The sequence below is a fragment of the Mustela erminea genome, chromosome 8 (genome assembly GCF_009829155.1).
Source record: "Mustela erminea isolate mMusErm1 chromosome 8, mMusErm1.Pri, whole genome shotgun sequence".
NCBI lineage: Eukaryota > Metazoa > Chordata > Mammalia > Carnivora > Mustelidae > Mustela > Mustela erminea.
The window spans coordinates 37,336,345-37,357,492 of NC_045621.1; the positions used below are offsets into that span (position 1 = coordinate 37,336,345).

The 21,148-nt window shown below is 45.1% G+C and overlaps 1 protein-coding gene across 1 annotated transcript in view; it reads right to left on the bottom strand.

The window, feature by feature from the left end:
- Positions 1-16,284: 16,284 nt before the first annotated feature.
- Positions 16,285-21,148, bottom strand: part of DNER (delta/notch like EGF repeat containing) — a 315,286-nt gene continuing 310,422 nt past the window's right edge. Inside the window, exon 13 of the mRNA XM_032355065.1 lies at positions 16,285-17,297. Within this exon, the coding sequence (XP_032210956.1) occupies positions 17,186-17,297 (112 nt within the window). The 3' untranslated portion in view covers positions 16,285-17,185. The remainder of the gene's footprint in view (positions 17,298-21,148) is intronic.

The following is a 21,148-nucleotide window of genomic DNA, read 5'->3' on the forward strand; positions in this document are numbered from 1 at the left end:
TAACACTGCTGCCTTCCCCATGAGCAACGGAAGGTCTCATTTGATTATGTTGAACCAACTTGACAAAGCCCCTTCTGTGTACCAAATACTGTGGTCGAGATAGATAAGACATGTTCCCTTGAGTCAAAGGAGTTTACTGTTAAGGGTGCCATTAGACAAGCAGATACTGTTGACTTGGGTGGTGCGCACAATAGTTGAAAGATGTCCAGATGTGGTTCAGGAAAGGGAAGGAAGAGCTCTCTCGGAGGATTAAGAGAGGTCACAGAGACAGCATCACCTGGGTTTTGATTAGAAGTTGAACATGCCGATGTACTGGAGAAAAAGTATTGCTACAGGGTAATCTATTGCCTCTCTTCCTCCTCAGCGCAGCCCCTGCTTTGGTAGGAGACCTGGGGTATTCAGGAGGTATAAAATAGCAAAAGAGTGTGGCTGATGGACTGTGTTTTAGAAAGAGAGGGTCCTATTAGCTGTTGGGAAGAGTGCTGGAGGGAGGTGAAATGGATGATAATAAGAGTAAACACAGACTAGCCCTCACTAGGTGCCAGGTGTGATTCCAGGTACTTTACATGTAGTAACTCATGTGAACTTTGTCCCTATTTTACAACTGTGGGAAAAGGCTAAGGAACTTACCAGAAACACACAGCTACGAATGAGAAGGTGGAGATTGGACACAGGCGGGCTGGCTCCCCAGTCCACAAACTGTAAAAACCACAAAGTCAAGGGATTATTTGGCCAAGTTTGGGAAATGTTTTCACTGGGAACTGGGACTGAAAAGATAGAGATGGAATCCAAGTGAAAGATACTAAGAGTGATGCGAGTACCAGGAAGGGATTTTAAAGAAACATGCCTATTTATCTTTGTCCCCTCCCCCACCCCAACACACTCAGCTTTGGGTATTTTATAAAATACAAAGATGAAACCTGCCTCTCGTGATTTTGTTGCCTGCTAGGCTCCTTTTTTCTTTAAATATGATGTTACTTGCTGGGGGTGGGGGTGTCCAAGTATTATGAGGATAACAGAAAACTTTCGGACAGAGGTGGCCAGACTGGGGCGGTGGCGGGGAACAACTGACAAAAAGGAAGGAGCCGGGTAGGGACATGGGAACAGCCTGGTGTCAGGGGAACTCACTTGTAAGACGTGAGGACTGAACTGATTTCACTCTCAGATTTGGATTTCACTCTTCCAGATTTGGATCAGCGACTCTACATCCCTGCGAAACCCTACCAGATACTCTCATGGCGAAGAGCTAGAAGATGTCCCCAGTGACACTTTCTCCATTTGATACCTCTTTTCTCTACACAAACACTTGAGTCACATAACGGCAAGGAAATATTAGTTTCCACACTTTAGAAAGCATGGCTCATTCCCAGGCAATTAACCAGAAGACAACAGACATTTATTTACTTTGTTGAGGGGGGGAGAGGAAATACAACTTTTTGATACTAAAAGAGCCTTGAGGTTTAAATGAAGAATGCTCAGATCATAAACGATGGGGTAAAAATAAATGCTGCAGAATCAGAGAGAACAGTGGCTCTCAATGTGGGGGTCCATGTGGTTTTTCAAGTGTCAACAGACTGGTCATTCCTAGGATCTGTGCTCCTTCTGCAGTTGTGTTTACACATTGGTTTCTGGCCAGGGTGAAGTGTTTGCATATGACCTTAGTAAATGCAGACATCACTTCACTGGGTCTCATCAAAAGCAGAACTTGTCCTCCCATTCATCTTTGTCAGACCAGCAGGAGCAGCCAGACTAGGTCACCCAGGGCCACAATTTTTCTCCCAGTGGAGGCCAAGCTTTCATCCTCTGCTAATTAGACCCAGGCACACTTTAACTCTGGGAGCTGGTGACACTCCATTAATCCCCAGCCATCCCTTTGGATGGTTTCTCACTGGGCTCAGGGAATCCTATAGGCCATTGGGGTAAATCTAGAGTTGGCTTTCATGGGACTCAAAAGAGACAGTCCCAGGGTCCTTGCATTGTAGTTCATATTCTGTCTAGATACCCCTCTTCTCCTTTAAATGGGAAGCTCCTGCCAGAGACTCGGACTCACAGATTTTCTGATCCCACATTGTGGCCCTATCTCCAGTGTGCGCGCAGCCTCCCCATAGGATGGTTTGCAGGATGTTGAAATGTGGAGTGAGAATGTCCAGTGGGGCTCTTGCTAGTCTGCAAGTCAAAGGAGAACTGTTTATCCTAGGAGCAAAACCAAGAGAGCCTTGCTTCGTTCTCCACTGAACATTCTTCCCAAGGCACTAAGCAGGCTAGAACAGACTGCTTTGGAAACTGCTAGAAGAAGGGATCTGTTCAACATTATTTACAATTCCAGAAACCATAGCATTTTCCTGGTCTAGCCAGTTTCCTAACCGACCAGACCAAACTCTGCAAAGCTTCTCTACCACTCAGCAAATATGGCCAGTTCACGGAAGGGCTGACTACTCTCCACCTCAGCCTCTGAGCTCTGGTACACGGCCACCGTGGCCCTGAGTGACATGCAGACACAGGCAGTCACACTCAGTCCTGGTACTGTGGGGATGTGCAGACACACGATGGTGTTTGAGAACTTGAGCCAATGCAAGTCAGAGAAAAAGCCAAACATGCATGCGGCAGACTCAGGTCCCTCCTGCCTTTTGTCGTTTGCAGAGAAACAGCACAGGTGGTAGAAGCTTGCTTGGATTAAAATAACACGTTACCACAAACACTATATAAACTGAACCCTACAAACATAGTTTCCAAAAAAAATTTAATTTCACTCATAGTAGTTGTGACACTTTTCTCAACCCAGAGTTGTCTGAAGCGGTGCTTCACAAAATTGCCAGTGTATTCTGAACACCTAAGAGGCTTGTTGAACAAGATTTCAACTGGGAGGTCTGGGGTAAGGCCTGAGCATCTGCATTTCAACCAACTCCCAGTGATGAGCTACAATGAGTCTAGCAAATGGAATCATCTCCCTCGATCCCCAACCCACCCAACCTCTCTCTCTGATTATTGTCCAGTCTAGGTTATCCTATAATCTGCTTTCTTCACCAGCTATAAACAGTGAGCATCCTTCCAGATCAATACCAAAAAAAAAAAAAAAAAAAAAAATTCAGTGTTTTTACTACTTACACAGAATTCCATAATACTATGATCTACTCACCTTGCCTCGCATCAATGAAGTCTCGGGGTGTTTCTAAGTTTGGGGCCATTTTTTAAGTCTGTTGCTGTTCATCTTCTCTGTTACTGAGCCAGCAGGAGACCATAGTCAGTAGCAAGTTCAAGGGTGCCTAACACCGAATTCTGTATTTCTGTAGGTGCGGAGGGGTCGTAGCGGTGTCTCGATGACATCAGCAAACCAACCCCATGGCGCACAGGGGCATGACCTCTGGGGGTGCTCCCTGTAGGATATCTTGCCCATGAGCCAGGAGGCCCACGACATTGCGGGGTAAACAGAGTCTGCCTTCCTTTGCTGGCAATCTTCCGTTGAATGCTATAGAGGAAAAACTTCTCATTATTTTTGTCTTAAGACACATAAACGTCTAATGAAGAGGAAAACACAAAATTCACGGGGATTTTGAAGGTTAAATCATGAGAGGAGAGCTCAAAAATGTTTTCTTGCTTGTGGCTGGTGGCTTTAGGCCCTTCAGGATACATACAGGTCCTGCTTCTCTGCATGTAGGAGGGATCTGATGGATAATGAGGAGGATCAGGTGTTAACCCTCTTCCACGCCCCCATTCACAGCTGAGTGCACTAAGGCTCAGCATGGCTGACTAGCCTATAGTATTGGATTAAGTAAAGCAGACTATTAAAGGAATCCAGAGCATTAAGATGAAAAGAAAAATGTGTGAAGCTTTGCAATGCTAAGAGCAGTTTGATTTTTTAAAGATTTATTTATTTATTTTAGAGAGAGAGAGGGCATGTGAGAGGGGAGAGCACGAGTGGTGGGGTGGGGCAGAGGGAGAAGGACAGCCCTGCAAAGCTGAGAACAGGTCACAACCATGGCGATCAACCCTTTCTGTGTATTAAAACCGGTAGAGAAGCTGTTACAATCTCCTATGTTCAGGCCTAATCAAAATCAACTAAATTAGAATTTTGGGAGGTGAGACCCAGACATCAGTATTTTCCAAAACTTCCAGATGATTCCTGCATTAAACCAACAATTTCTGGGTCTAGCAAATAAAGTCCAGGAAGGCCCAGTGAAATTTGAATACCAGAAAACAAATACAGTTTTTAGTATAGGTATGTCCCAATATTGCATAAGACATGCTTCCACTGAAGAGTTGTTCCTTGCTTATTTGAATTTAAATTTGACTGGGCATCCTTAATTTCATCTGTCCCCTCTAGCGCGGACAAGTTTGAGGAGGAGGCTTACGGGAAAATCTCTGTAGGGACTCCGTTCAAGGTCAAGGTGCCAAGCTGTGTGCACGTATTGGTAACCTTTAATCCCAAACATGCCCAGTCTCAGACAGGCTTCAGGAGCAAGGGAGGTGACATCTTTTGCATCATCAAGTCCCCGGGCCTGACATTTATGACTTCTGTTGTCAAACTGAAGAGAGCAACAAGATATTTTTTTATTGGAAGTCAAGTGAAGCAGGTGCGAGGTATGCTCTGCTTCCGGTTTACCAGGGTCCTTCCATCCGAATCCACACACATATCCACGGAGTGAAGTAGGACCCCCCGCCCAGACCCTGACAAGGTCTTCCATGCTCCCAGCAGGAGCAAATTCCTGCCCGTAAACACTGATTTCCTTCACCTGGGCCCAGGAACAGCTGTCAGAGCATCTTCTGAAAGTGATTTGTAGGTTCTTGCTGTAACCCCACTTCCTCCCACCAGCTTCCGGCCTCCCAGACCTGGTGAACAGGGAGCCAAGAAACCCTGTCTACCTCAGGGTTTAAAATACACCTAAACCAGCAAGAAACAAGATAACCTGTGTCCTAGCCAGAGCGGCGAACACCAATATGAAAAGAGAAAGGCCCGCCTGGGGGCCCATTTCTTCCTAAAACAGAAGACCAGTATGGTAGGTAAAACGCTAAATTAAAGGAAAAAAAAAAATCTCTAGTGGTGATATATGCCATTAAACATTTGTCTAAACTCACAGAATGTGCAATATCAAGAGCAAATTCTAACATAAACAATGGACTTTGGGTGACAATGATGTGTCAACGTAGGTTTATCAGTTGTAACAAGGCACCCCTCTGGTGGGGAAGTTAATCACAGGGGAGGCTGGGTGTTCGTGGGGGCAAAGGGCATGCAAGACATTTCTGTATCTGTATCTTCTTCTTAATTTTTCTGTGAACCAAAACTGCTCTGAAAAATAAATATATTTTTAAAACTAAAAAAAAAAAAAAAAAAAAATGCTGCCAAGTGGCCATGGGAAGCTTTTGGAGCCAGTAGCCACCAGTTGATGGCTGGATTGGAGCCAGGGCCATGCAGGAATGGTCTAAGGGAGTCCTCTGATAGACTTAACCTCCCAGAGCTCAGGAACTTCTAGGCTCATTTATAATTTGTAAACTACGAATTTTTTATACAGAATGATTCCTATAAGCCGACCTCTTTGCAGAAGTGCTAACATCCTATAACCCCACCCCACAGTTCCACAAACAGGCCTTCCCCACACACATTTTCCTATTTTGCTCCTCATGGTCATGGTCAGTGGTTCCCATGGAAAGTAGGGGGCTCTGCTCTGGGCGTTCAGACCAAGATGAACTTCCATTCAAACAGATTCCAAATCCAAGACAAGCAATGTGTGGGCAACAGGGGAAAAAAGCAATGACTGGGACTTTCGTCAGAGCTCATGGGAAGGAAGTGGGAAGGAACGCTGGCTTTCTCCTGCTCAGCGTCCCAGGCTCCTAGCCCAGGAGCGAGAGGCTACTTTGCCAACCCTGGGTTTCCTGCCAGGGTCCAGAGATCTCAGCCTCCCACCAGATACACACATAACCAATTAGCCTCTGTCTTCCTCTCTTCTGGAGCTCCAGATGGCCTCTGTCAGGACGCAGCTGTGGTCTTGCTCCAAACACGATCAGTTACAGCCCAGAAAACTCTTGAAGACATTTGTCGCCTCTGAGGTTAAGACTGTGAAATCCCATTTCTTCACTAAGGTCCCCTCTGATCCTCAGAATCCACAAAATGCTTCCTAAGGCAAAGAGCCCATTTCATTAGGCTGCCTGAGCTCCCGGCTGTTCTCAGTAGCCGTGATGACTCGTGTGGCAGCCGTCCACCCACAGGCCCCCATGGGCAACGCCACCTGGCCACCTTGGCCCCGGTCCCTGGAGGGCTTAGGAGAAAGGCACCCCGTCCCCTGGGGTACAAATACCCCTCTGGCTACTTAGTTGGTTATTCATCAAACATCTCTTGAGATTCTGATATATTCTAGACCCGATGCCACACACTGGAAGCACCAAATGCCTCATACAGAGTCTCTGCCTTAAGAGATAAGGACCTTGGGGCACCTGGGTGACTCAGTCATTAAGCATCTGCCTTCAGCTCAGGTCATGGTCCCAAAGTCCTGGGATCAAACCCCGAGTCAGACTCCTTGCTCAGCAAGAAGCCTGCTTCTCCCTCTCCGCTCCCCCTGCTTGTATTTCCTCTCTCACTATGTCTCTCTCTGCCAAATAAATAAAAAAATCTTTAGAAAGAGAGAGAGAGAAAGAGATAAGACCCTCCCAAGAGCCTTCAAACTCTTTCCCACAAGGCTACCTCCAGGGAAGAAAGTCCTCAGTGAAACTGGTTAAGATTTATATACAGCGACGGTCATTGGAGTTTCACTGACAAAAGTGAAAAGCTGGAAATCCTTTGTCCAATAATAAACATACGAGTCACATGTTAGAGAGTATCCGGTTGGGTTGGTAGGCTATTATGTGGCCTGCATTCATTCATGGAGTCATTCAACAAATACTCATGGGTCAGAAGATCCCGGCTAGAGGAAACAGGTGTGAGCAAAAAAGAGGAGGGTCTCACCTTCCCACAGCTTATAGTGTAGCAGGATGTAGAGGCTGATTGTCTATTTGGGGGTGATTAGGAAGAGGAGAAAACTAAGTGGGAAGGGCGTTTAGGGAGTGGCGGGGGCTTCCCTGTAACACAGGTCATGGCTGGTCTCCCTCAGAAAGAAATGCTTGAACAGAGACATTAAAAACCACTCTTTGTGGGACGCCTGGGTGGCTGAGTTGGCTAAGCCCCTGCCTTCGGCTCAGGTCATGATCCCAGGGTGTTGGGATTGAGTCCCACATCGGGCTCCTTGCTCGGCAGGGAGCCGCTTCTCTCGCTGCCTCTGCCTGCCTCTCTGCCTGCTTGTGTGTACTCTCTCTCTCTCTCTGACAAATAAATAAATAAAATCTTTAAAAATAAATAAATAAATAAATAAAAACCACTCTTTGAGAGGAGTCCCAGGTGTTGTAGGGAAGTGCTGCATCGCTATATGGTACATCTGCCACGAATATTACTCCGTACGCCAGCTCAATGGAATAAAATGAAAATAAAAATAAAAACTTTAAAAACAATTTGAGAGGCAGAGTGGGGAGTTTGAGGGGTATGGAAGGAAAAAAATGAAACAAGATGGGATCGGGAGGGAGACAAACCATTAAGAGACTCTTAATCTCACAAAACAAACTGAGGGTTGGGGGGTAGTAGGTGTGGAGAGGGTGGCTGGGTGATGGACACTGGGGAGGGTATGTGCTATGGTGACTGCTGTGAATTGTGTAAACCTGACAATTCACAGACCTGTACCTTTGGGGCAAATAATACATTATATGTTAATAAAAATAATAAATAAAAAAAGAAAAGGAAAAAAAAACTTAAAAAAAAGTTATGCTTAAGGAAGGGAAAATGCTCCCGGAAGTATGTTAAATAGGAAAAAAAAAGGTTTAAATAAGAGTAATCAATACAATTGCACGTTTTGTTTAAAGTACGTATATCCCCCACACATCTACACAGATGTACACGGGCATATACAGCGTGCATACACTCACATGCACTGAACCAAAGCCCGGGTGAGTGATGTGATCCATTCCACACAATCATCCATCTGGCTCCCCAGTCATCAAAGCCATCCCTTGGTTTCCCCACAGAAATCACACCCTCCCGGAGGCCTTCTCTGCTCCCCTTACATCTGGCTCTAAGTTTGGCTCTTATGGCTCGACCAGGCAGAGACCCCACCCTTATGCCCTGGACACATGACCACCCAAGGGATGACCCACGTGTCTCCCCACAGAGTGTGCCCTAGGATGGCTTTCTTCTTTTGGGGGGCCGGGGGATCCAAGTGCCTCCTCTCCTCATTGATCTTTAAGCCAGCTGATCAATGTCTTCCGCTCAGTCCTTGTTAGTTTCCCAAAGTCCCTCCCCCGTCCTCCCCTTCCTCTCCATCAACCTGAGTCCTTCCTACCGGGAGGTTTTAGGGCAGCTGCTGTACCCATGTCTGGGAGAGAGTGGACTTTACAGCTCCAAGACGTCACTGAGATGTCACTGTGGTTTCTTGTATTTTGCTAATTTCATAAGAGAAAACTGACATTTCATTATTTTACTTTCATTTCATTACTGGTGAATTTGAATTTTTTTCTTTTTTCTTCCTTCTCTCTCTCTCTCTCTCTCTCTCTCTCTCTTTTTAACATATGTACTTCTATAAATCATCTGTGTCCTTTCCTACTTTGTCGAATTTCAAGACATTACATACTGACTTTCGTAAGCTTCAGATATAGTAAGAATATTATTGGTGTTCTAAGAACATTCGAGAGGACGGACAATGGAGGAAGGCTCCAAGAATTAGAAGAATTATTCGTGTAAAACATAAAATTTTCTGCATCCTACAGAAAAATCACCTAACACTTAAAATGCAAATACATTTGGAAACTTTATTTGTTGGAAGCAATTCTTGTGAACTACTCATGCACCAACTTGCAATGGCAGGAAATTTCTGGACGTTTTGGAAAATAAACAGAAAGTAAGTCCTGAGCTCAAGGTCCAGGAAGACTCGAAGAGCTGCTTCCTTCTCCAGAGAAGGAATCTGAGCATCAGGAAGACAGCGTGCCCTGTGCTCTGCCACCTGCCAGGAAGTGAGTTGGTACAACCAATTGTTACCTCTCCTTGCTGAACAAAATGACTTAGGCAAAGGGGCCAGTGGCCTAATAGGAGCTTCTGCCTTCTGTGTGGTCTACAAAACCTCAGAACAGATGCTCACGAAAACACCAGCCTGTCCTCAGTAGCTTGAAGTGCCTGTGTTATTGCCAGGGTGGAAATCCAAAGTGGGGAAAAGCCTTGCAACCTTACATTAGCCAAGCAGAGCGGACCTTTCCAGACACATAGCAGTTACAGACCACTATTGGAAGCAGACTGACCATCCCGCAGAAGGGTGTTTGGTGGAGGATTAAGTACAGAACAGAAGCTCTCATCAAGGCCGCTCAGACAAATTTCAAGTTCTGGGTATGGTGAAAGGCCTCAATGTTTTGACTTTGGAGAAGGTGGCCTTTTGTAAATCTACTAACATAGCTGAATAATATAAATGTGAGACAGAAGGTAAATTCCTTAAAGAATAAAGAATATAGTTAGTTGGACAAATTAGAACTTGCTGGTTAACCAGAGGAAAATGGCACTCTGGAAGTTACCCCTGCTTGGAGGTGTTCTCCAGGGACTGCTGAATGCTGGGGGGATCCCCCTAAGTGGACAGAACACGTCCATTTCTCATTGCTGTTCAGAAAGGAGGAGACTTTCTCTTGAATGTTAAGAACAAACAAAATGCTTCTGTCTGCGGCACAAAGGCAAGAAGGGGAAAAAATGGCCTTCGGTGACTTTTATTCAATGAGTAGCTTAAAATCCAACTCGTTTAAAAAACAATAACAAGAAACAATAACGACAGGGGTGCCTGGGTGGCTCAGTGGGTTAAAGCCTCTGCCTTCCCCTCAGGTCCTGATCCCAGAGTCCTGGGATCGAGCCCCGCATCAGGCTCTCTGCTCAGCAGGGATCCTGCCTCCCCCCATCCCCCGCCCCCTCTGCGTGCCTCTCTGCCTACTTGTGATCTCTGTCTGTCAAATAAATAAATAAAATCTTAAAAAAAAAAAAAAAACAATAACAACAACAACAACAAAGCAGAAAAAACTAACCCGCTTCGGGTGCAAGACTCAGAGAAACCAAGCAGAGCAGAGACCAGAGGCCCACCTCATTGCCAGGCCCTTCCCCACTCTAACCTCCTGTCCCTGGGTGGAGCAGCTCCGGTCACCTGTCAGGCACCTCCAAAGCCTGGGAGAAGCAAATGCTGCCAAGCAGCCTCACATCTGCCAACTTCCCCAGGCCCATTTCCTTTGTCACAGGGGGATCTGAAATTAGTGATTTCAGTCTGACAGTGTTTTGAGCAGAAAGATCTATTTTTAAATACAAATAAATTAAATGGAAAACTTACAGATTAAAATTCTGAGGTCCTTGGAAACTGGGAGATCAGGGCTATTTTTTGTCACAACCGAGTGTCAAATGTCCAACCGTGCTGAAATAATTCTCCATTTAGTTGAACCCAATCCTTGGCATTTGCAAGTTCATTGCTAGTGAGAAAGGGCCTCTGAAAACTCCCAGAGGGCCCCAGCCCCAAGGGCAAATTGCTCAGCATGAATTCTGGTGCCAGTCATTGGGCAATAGCCAAATTAATGCATAGGGTTTGAAAAGGAGAGTCAGGGCTGGAGCAAAAATAACCAGCAATCATTTATCACTCTCTCCCGCAAGACAGAAGCCTCTCTACTCTGAGCTGAACCGCAGGCAATGCCCAGGCAGCAGGCCCAGTCTTGAGCACGCAGAGAGCCGGGTCTGGCTCTTCAACATTCTATATCTTCTGCCTACCTCCTACCCAAAGCTTTCAACACACCCTCCTCCCCAACTGCCCTTCCTTGAGGACCATCAGCTTGAGTCGGCATTGTTCACTCTAAGTTATTAGAACATCGCGCCAAGCAGGCCTAGAACAGATATTTGTTGGATCACTCTACTGAAGAAGGTGGTGGAGTCTATTATTCTCATCTGCATGCCACTGATTCTTATCATTGGGCAAGTTCAGGAAGTTCTGATTTGACACAAACACATTCTCTGGAATAATGGAAATAAAGGAATCAGATAAGGGAGCATTAGGGTCTGGGAAGGTTCACTGGTGTTCCTCAGCCACCCCAGATGAGAAGGGGTAGGAGAGACACAGGAGGGTGTATGCAAGGATACCCATTCTACAAAGAGTGGCTACCTTTGATGAGTGGGACAAGAGAAAAGATGGAGTTCCACCCACAGGCTTCATACAATCTAGCTGAGTAAATGTCTAAATGAAACAGAAGAGTCTGAATGCAAAGCTGTTTAGTGCCTTGGAAACAATGGATCTGGGAATGAGTCTTCTTGGAAAGAAAGTAGCCAGAAATGGATTCTGTCCATGTCAAGTGGTGACTGCCTTCCGAAGTACCATGAGGAATGGCACAGAGATCACCCACCCCTTGCGGAGAGAATCTTCAGTGCTAGTAGCCTTTCGAGAGGTCGAGTCTGCTGAACCCTGAAAATCAGACAGTTCCACATTTAAAACTGATTGAATTACAGTTTTTCTTCAGTTTCATAAGTAGTTCTCATCACTAGCACGTGAGATGATGTGAGAATTAAGGGTAGTCCACTTGTAATGCACCTTAAAATTCATTCAAAGAGCAAAGCCCATGAGTCATGTCCCCAGCTGCCTGATTTGAGGGAAGGAAGCCTCACGCCACATGAATATTATCTGTCCTGAAAGCCTTCCACACTTCATCCCCTGAGTTCACAGCCGAAGCAGTCACAAGCCCTCTGGAAATTGAGTTGGACTAAAGTGTTCATGTGGTCAATCAGCAAAGTTACATGAAGTAATTTCCCCTGAAGCCAGTTCCTTTTTTCTCTACATCTTACTCCTTGGTCTTCTGTGCACACAGCGGGCCTCGGGATGGCCAATGCAGACAAGAGCCCATTAGGAAGAATAATGAGTTACTATTTCTTGTGTGCCATGTGCCAGGAGCTGTGCTGCTCATCTTTCCAGCTCCATGAACCCATCTTGTGTTTCTTAATAGCAGCGGTATCCCACTGACCTTGGGAAAGTCATCTACAACTCCTCCGGGGTCTCCCTCAGCTCCCCTGTAGAGTGAGGGTTGAAGAGAATAATTTACTCTGTTGAATGTGTGTGTGTGTGTGTGTGTGTGTGTGTGTGTGTACATGGGTGTGTATCTGTTGGAGTAGATCTGTCTAAAACTCAGCCTGATCTGAGGACCACTTTGCATGTTAATTATACCCATAGGTCTCTAAGGGAGTTACGTGCATCTCCATGGAAGTCACATTTCTGAAAGACTGTGAGAGTGGCTTGACTCCAGGATAAGGAAACCGTAATATGAGAATTTTAAATTGTTACGGGGTATTTTGACTTGGGAAAATAGGAAATTGCCTTATTAAAAAATAATTTCTCCACGGAATATTTTCCACATGGACTAATCTAATAATAAGAGGATTTCAATTTTGTGAACATCTTCTTGAACAATGTGGTAATTTTCCAATAAGCCAACAGAAGGATGACAATTGGTTGTCTGTCCTTTTCTACTGCCACACAGCAGTCTGGGAATGTGTTTGTGGGTTAAATTTTAATCCGTGGATTAGAAAATTTTAATAACTAGCAGAAAAATTCATCCTAGCAAAATCAACGTTACCAATTCATGGAGCTGCTGACTCAGTCCAGAGGCTGAGGTTTCTATTTTTTTTTTTTAAGAGTTTATTTATTTATTTGACAGACAGAGATCACAAGTAGGCAGAGAGGCAAGCAGAGGGGGCGGGGGGTGGGGGGAGGCAGGATCCCTGCTGAGCAGAAAGCCGGATGCGGGGCTCCATCCCAGGACCCTGATATCATGACCTGAGCCAAAGGCAGAGGCTTTAAACCCACTGAGCCACCCAGGCACCCCTCTTGCATGTTTTTTAAATGATCTTCTTGTTTTTAAAACTTCATTGATTTTTTTAAAATTACATTCTGTAAAACGCAGTGTATAGTCTGATGACTTTTGTCAAATGTAGACTCGCTTGTGACCACCACTCAAATCAAGATACAATTTCCATATTCCAGAAAAGTCCTTCTGGGCCTTTCCAATTATTCTGCTGCTCTCTGCACCCAGAGGCCACCAGGGCTTGGATTTCTACCACCAAGAATTTGCTCTGCCCAATCTGGAATCTCACAGAAATGGAAATCATGCTTTATATCTTCTGCTGTGTCTGACCTCTTTGGCTCAACACCCACGTCTGCAAGATTCATACGTGTTGCTGCATATTTCAGTACCTCTTTCTGTTTTTTGTTTTTTTTTAATGGTTTTCTAGTATATTGGGGACTGTTATGGAAAAGTTGCTATAAAGGTTCTTGTTGAAGACTTGTCTTATCTGTGTTTTGGCTGCTCTTGGACATTTACCTAGGAGAGAACTTGCTGGGTCATGGAGTGAGACATGCTCACCTTGACTTTGCACGCGACGCTCCAGCCTGACTGTTTTTGGAGTTTCTCAGAAGTACCCATTTTCTCTCTTCAAGGCTCCACATCACCTTCCTCTCCCTTCACCTGGGTAATTCTTACCCATCCTTCAAGTCCTAACTTAGATATTCCATGTCAAAGAGCCGTCCCAGCAAAGGCCATGCTGAGTGCTCCATTAACACCTGCTGGGCAGGTGGGTGGACTGGCAGATTGGGGAATGAAGAGTTTTGGGAATCAATTAGCTGATCCAGTGTTTTTCAAATTGCCTTCTGTGGAACTCTTATCACGCCTTCATCCCCTCAGAGAGCCCTGGAAGGGGGCAGGTGGGGCAAAATGGGCTGACACAAGGTTGAATCAGATCATCTTAGCACATTCCCACCGGTATTACTATGGAAAACAGTAGAGTTTCCTCAAGGAACTAAAATGGGCCCCTGTTCTAATGAGCAGGGTCATAAAGGGTGATCCAGGGCCCACAGGTGCCAGCCTGTGCTGAGCAGAGCCGGACTGTGTTGGACACATACATCCATGAGACCTGCTCTCAATGGTTACAATCACTTGGAAATAATTTCTCTGCATGTGCCATTTCCTTGCAAGAATTAAGAACTGTGTAAACACTACAGAATGAGCTGGAACACTTTCAAGGGTGGGGGTTCCTGTTGTGATGTACAGTTGTCTCACCTTGTGAAAACCTGGTATTAGAAAAGGGCTAATTCCAACTCCCCTGTGGTATGAGTCAAGCCCCTGGGCGCCATTTATTCAGGCTCATCAAATGCTGTTTTCACAAATTGTGCCAAGTAACCATTTCAAGTGAGAGAGTGTTGCGCACACTCAAGAGAAGGGGCGCCATGCTTTCGGGGGACTCCTGACCCATCCACCGTCCCCAGCGCCCTGGCTATAGATCACAAGGCACAGTCCGCAGAGTGAGCGACCGATGACTGTGGATACGGTCTCTATCCAACATTAACACGGCAAAAACAGCAAAAGCTAACTTGCTGCATGAGTAATGTGAGCTAGAGGTGAGCTGAGTGATTTACATGCATTCTGGAACTATCTCTGTCCCCATTTTCCAAATGACGAAGCCCAGAGCTCCTGCCTGAGTCGTTAGTGGGGCAACAGCGGAAGCAGGATTCCAGTCCACTCTGCTCAAACCTGCTGCCACATGGCAGTTAACCTTTCCTTGACCTCCACCGGGCTCTCAGAAGTGGGGGTCTGCATTTATTTGTTTGGGGATTAGATGAGGTGCTGGTTGTGAAGAAACTGTGACCTACGGTCCCTTCCTGAGACTCCTTTTGTCACCATCTGCCTGACGCAGAGCGAATGCTCAGTGAGATGTCTTCTTACTGAATGTGTGGTGTCGGCCCTCAGACTATCCAAAGGCAGGTGAGCCAACATGACCTGAATAAGTAGGCTTCATTTGCTTTAAAAAGACAAATCACGATCAAGATTGTCACACGATTTCCAAACAAGTGCTTCAAGGGGCATCACCAAGAACTTGGAGGGTTGCGAGGGTGGGATGGAACAGCCTCCAGAGGAAGAGACAGGAGCATGGACATTGTCCTTGAACATGGGGGGCTGGGGGGAGTCAAGGGGAAAATGGATGAACTCCCACCTATGTTCCTAGGCCCTCTCCTGTGGATGGAGGGGTCTGTGTGCCATGCCACCAACGGTCTCCCTGAGGAGATGGAAATAAGCATGATCTGTGATGTTCCCATGAATGCTCAGACGACCGTGTTCATATTTTATTCTAAATGTGCTTCCAAGTGCTTATGCAAACTAAAAATATTAACATACTGCAAGCTATCATTTAATAATCAAGAGTGTGGGTGTGTTGCTATGTCGTTTGTAGGATTGGGGACAGGTGTTTGAGGGAAGAGAGGGAGAGGATCGCATCATAAATCCTTCCTTTTGCCTGAAAAACCTCCCTGGCACCTGGTTTCAGGGCCTTTTTCCTGGCCTTACCAAATGACCAAATGTTGCCATGTGTAGACAAAATGAATTAAAAAAAAAAAAAGAAAAGAAAAAAAAAAGGACTGAGACTTTGGTGTATTTGGATGCAAAATGGAATTGAATATGTAGTGGCTTTAAGCTGCTTTCAAGTTCCTAAGAACCAAATTGCTGTTTGCTAAGGCAATTTCACTTCACCTCTACTGGACACCAGCATATATGAGGTATTTCCTGAGGCTGTAGGTGCCCTGCACATCACTGACAGGCTCTGAAGTAAGGGCTAAAAAGGAGAATTCTTGAGGGCACCTGGGTGGCTCAGTTGGTTAAGCATCTGCCTTCAGCTCAGGTCATGATCCTGGGATCCTGGGATCAAGCCCCGTTTTGGGCTCCCCGCTCAGTGGGGAGACTGTTTCCCCCCTCCCTCTACCCCTCCCTTCTCCTCATGTGCATGCACAAGCTCTCCCTCTCTCCAAATAAATGAAATCTTAAGTAAAAAAAATTTTTTAAAGGAGAATTCTTGTTATTTTTCTTCCCCATCTCTCATGTTTAAAGGAAGGGAGGGAGTGCCTGGGTGGATCAGATGGTTCAGCAACTGCCCTCAGCTCAAGGCATGATCTCAGGGTCCAGGGATCGAGTCCTACGTCAGGCTCCCTACTCAGCAGGGAGCCTGCTTCTCCCTCTGCCTCTCTCTGTCTGTGTTTCTCATGAATAAAAAATAAAATCTTAAAAAAAAAAACTAAGGAAGGTAAGGATGGTTTCCTGGCAATTAGGAGATCAGGAGGACCAGGAGGGCAAAGGGAGAGGCTCCTTGGCATAGTTAAAATGTGAAAAACAGTGAGACTGACCAGAAGTAGCAAACCCAAAATGTGTTCTAGGATTTTAAAAGAACGAGAGACAAGTGCATCCTGGACTTGGTACATTTATTCAATATTCTGTGAAATTAGCAAGAATCAGAAGAAGCACATATCAATGCAATACAGCCACAGACGTGTCCTGGATATAAATAAAGATGCACTATGAGAAGTACTCACTACGGAACTAGGACTCTCTTATATTGACTACCTCTTAGCAACAAACAACGCCAATGTAAATTTAACTTACTCACAATATAAAAACCTTGACTCCTAAAAGGAAATATAGATTCGGTGCGATTGTAATTTGCCTCACGAGGCCCTCTCGCTGCACGATTTCAAGGCCTGGCTTGACGACTGTTACGAAAATGACAAGAACGAACTCAAGAGAACATTTCCGCAAGGTTCAACGAAACAGTGCAGAAATAAGTTACTTACCCATGCACAGAATAAGGCAAAGGCTAATTTCAATCGGGTTAGGAATAGTAAATGCAACTAGTCTCTGGTTCACAAAACAAACATTTCAGACTTTGTTTAGGTTAACGGGTATACTGTTATATGGGTCATACTCTACATGTGTTTCCTAACTACTCAGAAAGCCGGCACTCACACGTCACATGGAAACTTCTCCTCAATTAGACTATTCTCTGCAACAGCCACAGAAAGCCAGCTGCGTTTCCTGACGGCATCTACCGTGGGGACAGCACACACTAGTCAAAGCATACAGTTTAAAGAGCTGAAAGTACATTAAAACGTAGTCTATGGGTTTCACAAATTTCGTGTTTTTAAAATATTTTTTCCAAACTAAAAGCTGCAGAAAATTAGTTCCTCGATATTCTCCCGAAAACTTTTGCGCAGCTACCATTTCAAATTTCTTAAGCTTTTTATTTTCTTAAAAATATTTAAATGAGGGTAGTATCCTATCTTTTTGAAAAATAATCCCCCAAAAAAGATTACAAATCTTTCGTTTTGATCAGTGTGACCAGGGGTTTGTCGTCGGGGCTGTAGTCCTCGTAGGCGATGGGGGTCACATCGTACATCGCAGGCCGGGATTTCTTTCCAAACCTGAAACCAGAGGGGAGAGAGGACCCCAGTTAGAGGAACAGTGGATCTCAAGTCCTGTGAAAGGCACATAGTGAGAATAACTTAAACGGGTGCCTGGGTGGCTCAGTGGGTTAAGCTGCTGCCTTCAGCTCAGGTCATGATCTCAGGGTCCTGGGATTGAGTCCCGCATCGGGCTCTCTGCTCAGCAGGGAGCCTGCTTCCCTCTCTCTCTCTCTGCCTGCCTCTCCATCTACTTGTGATTTCTCTCTGTCAAATAAATAAATAAAATCTTAAAAAAAAAAAAAAAGAATAACTTAAACTGAAGAATCAAAAGGAACAATAAAAATACCCTAAGAAAAACATTCTCTTGCAAGCACAGAAATTTAAGAGATCTGGATATCACCACTGAACGAGTACACGTGTTAGTCTCCAGTGCAGGGAGTAAAAAAAGGATTTCATGAGACGTAGAGTCCAAACGAATGTTGAAGCTTCTAGGTTAAATCTTGGCAAAGCAGCCTGGCCTGATAGCTCTACGATAGGTTTTAAGACACATATCTGTCTTTTCCTTCTGAGACCCATTAACTATCTGGAGATAGTTACATCCATTCTAGGGCCTGGAATATACGAGTCTTCCTGGGGACTTATAGGAAGGCTAGGAATGCTCAGAGGTCATCTGAGGTCCCAACATGAGAAGAAGGGCAGAGAGAGGAAAGGACGTCAGAGAAGATGTTTGTCCATGATACTCAACAGCCATCATCCAACGCCATCCACCTGTTCTTCCCCACACCCCATGCACACACAAGCCATTGTTGGTTTTTGGTCTTTGGCTTTTTTCCTCTGAGCTCAAGCCATTGTCCCAAAAGATCTGTGTATGCCTAAATCCTCTTAGCAGCAGGACTGATGCCCGGAAGCCAGGGGTGTCAAAATCCATTTTCAGAACTTCCTGCCAAACCAGTCTGAAGATGGAAGATTTTTAACATAAATTCAACTTCTGGGTGGTCTCTTCCCACGGAAGGCCTCACCTTCCCTCAAGTCCCTGGGGTACCATATCATTTAAACAATCTTCCACATTTACCTACTATGCCTCCTCCTTGGATAGACCACATTTTTTAACTGTTTTAAGTCCAATGAGGTTCAAAAAAGAAACATGTAAGAAAACTTACATTTTAAAAAGCCTGGTAGGATGCACCCCCAAAGACTTCAAAGGGCTTATTTACCATGGCTTTCAGCCTACCTCCCCGGCCCCCACTCCTTCTTTTCCCTCTGCTCTCTTGGAAAGCCAGTCTTCCACAGAGTGAGAAGTACAACGGAATGAGAAAGGAGGAAATGCATTCTCCATTGGATCTTTTGTTTTTAAACATTCATCAATCCTTTGTTCTGATTCACTCAAGATTTACTGGTCTTCGGGGGCACTAAGGCACAAACTGTGCCAGGTGCCTACCAGGCAAAATGCAGACTTACAGAGTTAATGCATTCTGCCACCAAGAAAACCAAGGATAGTACCATAAGCTGAAAAAGCTTTCAATGCAATCATGTCTGAAACACGCACCCTCGCTGGTGCGTGCTTGCATCGAGCTGGAGTCCAGCCTATGGTCTGTGTATCTAAATGGAGCAGGGCCAGCATCATCTGAGACTGGGGAAAGGGAAAGGGCAAAGCCACCTGGATCCTAACACATTCTCTCTAGGCCGAACTTGTAGAAGTTACTTTAAGGGGCAAATATTTTGACAATCTCTTTCTCATAAAACAGCTAGATTCACTGGTAACAATACACCACCAATAATATGATTCATCTCAAAAGTCAGGCAATCCCAGGGAAAAACCCTCTGGATCCTCACAAAGGTGTCACGGGACAGTTTCCTGGGGGAACTCGGGCAGGAGGGTTAGCAAATCACAGATTGCCTTCTAATCAGTCAGTTGGCCAAGAGGAAAATTTTTAAGTAACTTGATAGGCTGACTGAAAATATCCATTTTATTTTTATATGACTTCACAGTTTGAAGAAGAATCTGTGTCTCCAAAACCTAGAAAGTTAAATGCCTCCATGTTACACAATCCGCCAACCAACTATCATTCAAAGGGCTGTCCTCTTAAATTGTCAGCACGGGGCTGAATATTGACAAGGCAGGTTTGGGGACAGGTGTTTCAGACCCACTGAGCATGACGAGGCAAGTGCTGAAACCAGTCGCGAGAAGACATGTGGCCACCATACTTGCACGGAGTCAACCAAAGAACAAGAACCTTGTTTTGTATTTAGGCAAGTCACGGGCTGTGTGCACGGTGCTAATGAGATCAGCTCCAAACCAGTACGGGTCATAAGGTATAACACTCGTTACAAAGGTAACCTGGTTTTAAAAGGGCTAATCACTGCCCCCAGCGCTATCTTGGAGCTGGAATCCCTGTGCTATGACTTAACTAGCTCCTTACATGTTTATTCAACCAAATTCCTTAGGTGACACACAGACTTCCACACAAAGTGCAGTATCCATCGCTTAGAAGTAAAATGGCTTTTAAAACACAATAAAACAAGGGGTGCCTGGGTGGCTCAGTCGGTTAAACATCCAACTCATGATTTGGGCTCAGGTCATGATCTCAGGGTCCTGAGATCAAGGCCAGTGCCAGGCTCTGTGCTCAGTGTGCAGTCTGCTTGTCCCCCTCCCTCTGCTCCTCCCCCTGCTCAATCTCCTTCTCTCTCATTCATGAATAAATAAAATCTTTAAAACACAATAAGATGAAACAGGACTTTCCTTGAATCTCCTACACCTATCACAGGAACAAGCTCACATCTAGTAAAAAAAAATGAAAATGTATTCCAACAGCTTTTTATATTTCCTTAGCATCTCAAAATTGGGTGGATGTTAAGAAATAAGCTATTCCCCATAGAATTCCATTTAAACTTTCAGGCATCAAACCAATGTAAGAGCTTACCTGTGTCATGGCCGGAGTATTTATTTATTCCTTCAAATAACACACAGGGTTGTTTTGTTTTTGTTTTTCTTTTTCTTTTTTCTTATCACAAAGATACGTTTTAAATGTAAGAAGAAAATTTGGAAAATAGAGAAAATTATCATGGAGACCAGGGGTTAACAAAGTATAGAACCTGTAAGCCGATTATAGCCTCTTTCCTGTTTTTAAATAAAGTTTTATTGGAACGCAGTTGAGCCCCCTTCAAAATGCATCTCTGCTACTTTGGTACTCCAAAGGCAGAGCTAAGTAGTCATAGAGACCCAGGCAATGTAAGGTCTATAAATTCTAAGAGATTTGGCAGGCCCTCAATGAAGATTGGAAGACTCGCCCATGGTCCTTCTCTCCAAAGGATTTAGCCTAGTGTCTGGCGGTGGCGACCAAAACTAGACGCCATAATGCAAGTGCTGGCAATGGTAGCATTCCTGTCACTGACGTCTCAAACATACCCAGTGACAAGTCTTGTACACCGTATCTCACTACAAGGTACTGCAAAGCAGTTGCGAGGCGGATCAAAGAACTTGCATTCTTCTAGTTCATACTGTCCTGGAAGTCAAGAGATAAAACACCACGCAGGGAACGTAGATGGACCTGACCTTGAGAAAGGCCCAAACTCCAAGGTGCTATTTGAGAAAACAAGTCTGGGTCCTTTCACAGCTGTTCTGTTGTTGTGTTCTGCGATCAGACACTTAGAGCTGGGGGAGCAAAGAGTAACCTCCCGGAGATGGGACCTCCCTCCAGGGTGTGAAAGAACTATCCACTCCCGCTGCTCATTTGCAAACTCTCTCCAGCCTGAGCAAAGCAGCCACAGGACAGGGGACTCTTGACGAGAGAGAGAAAAGGGAGCACAGGTGTCAACAGAGCGCTGGCGTCAGAATCGCCAGACCCTTCCTCAGTCCCTTGGGAATGTCA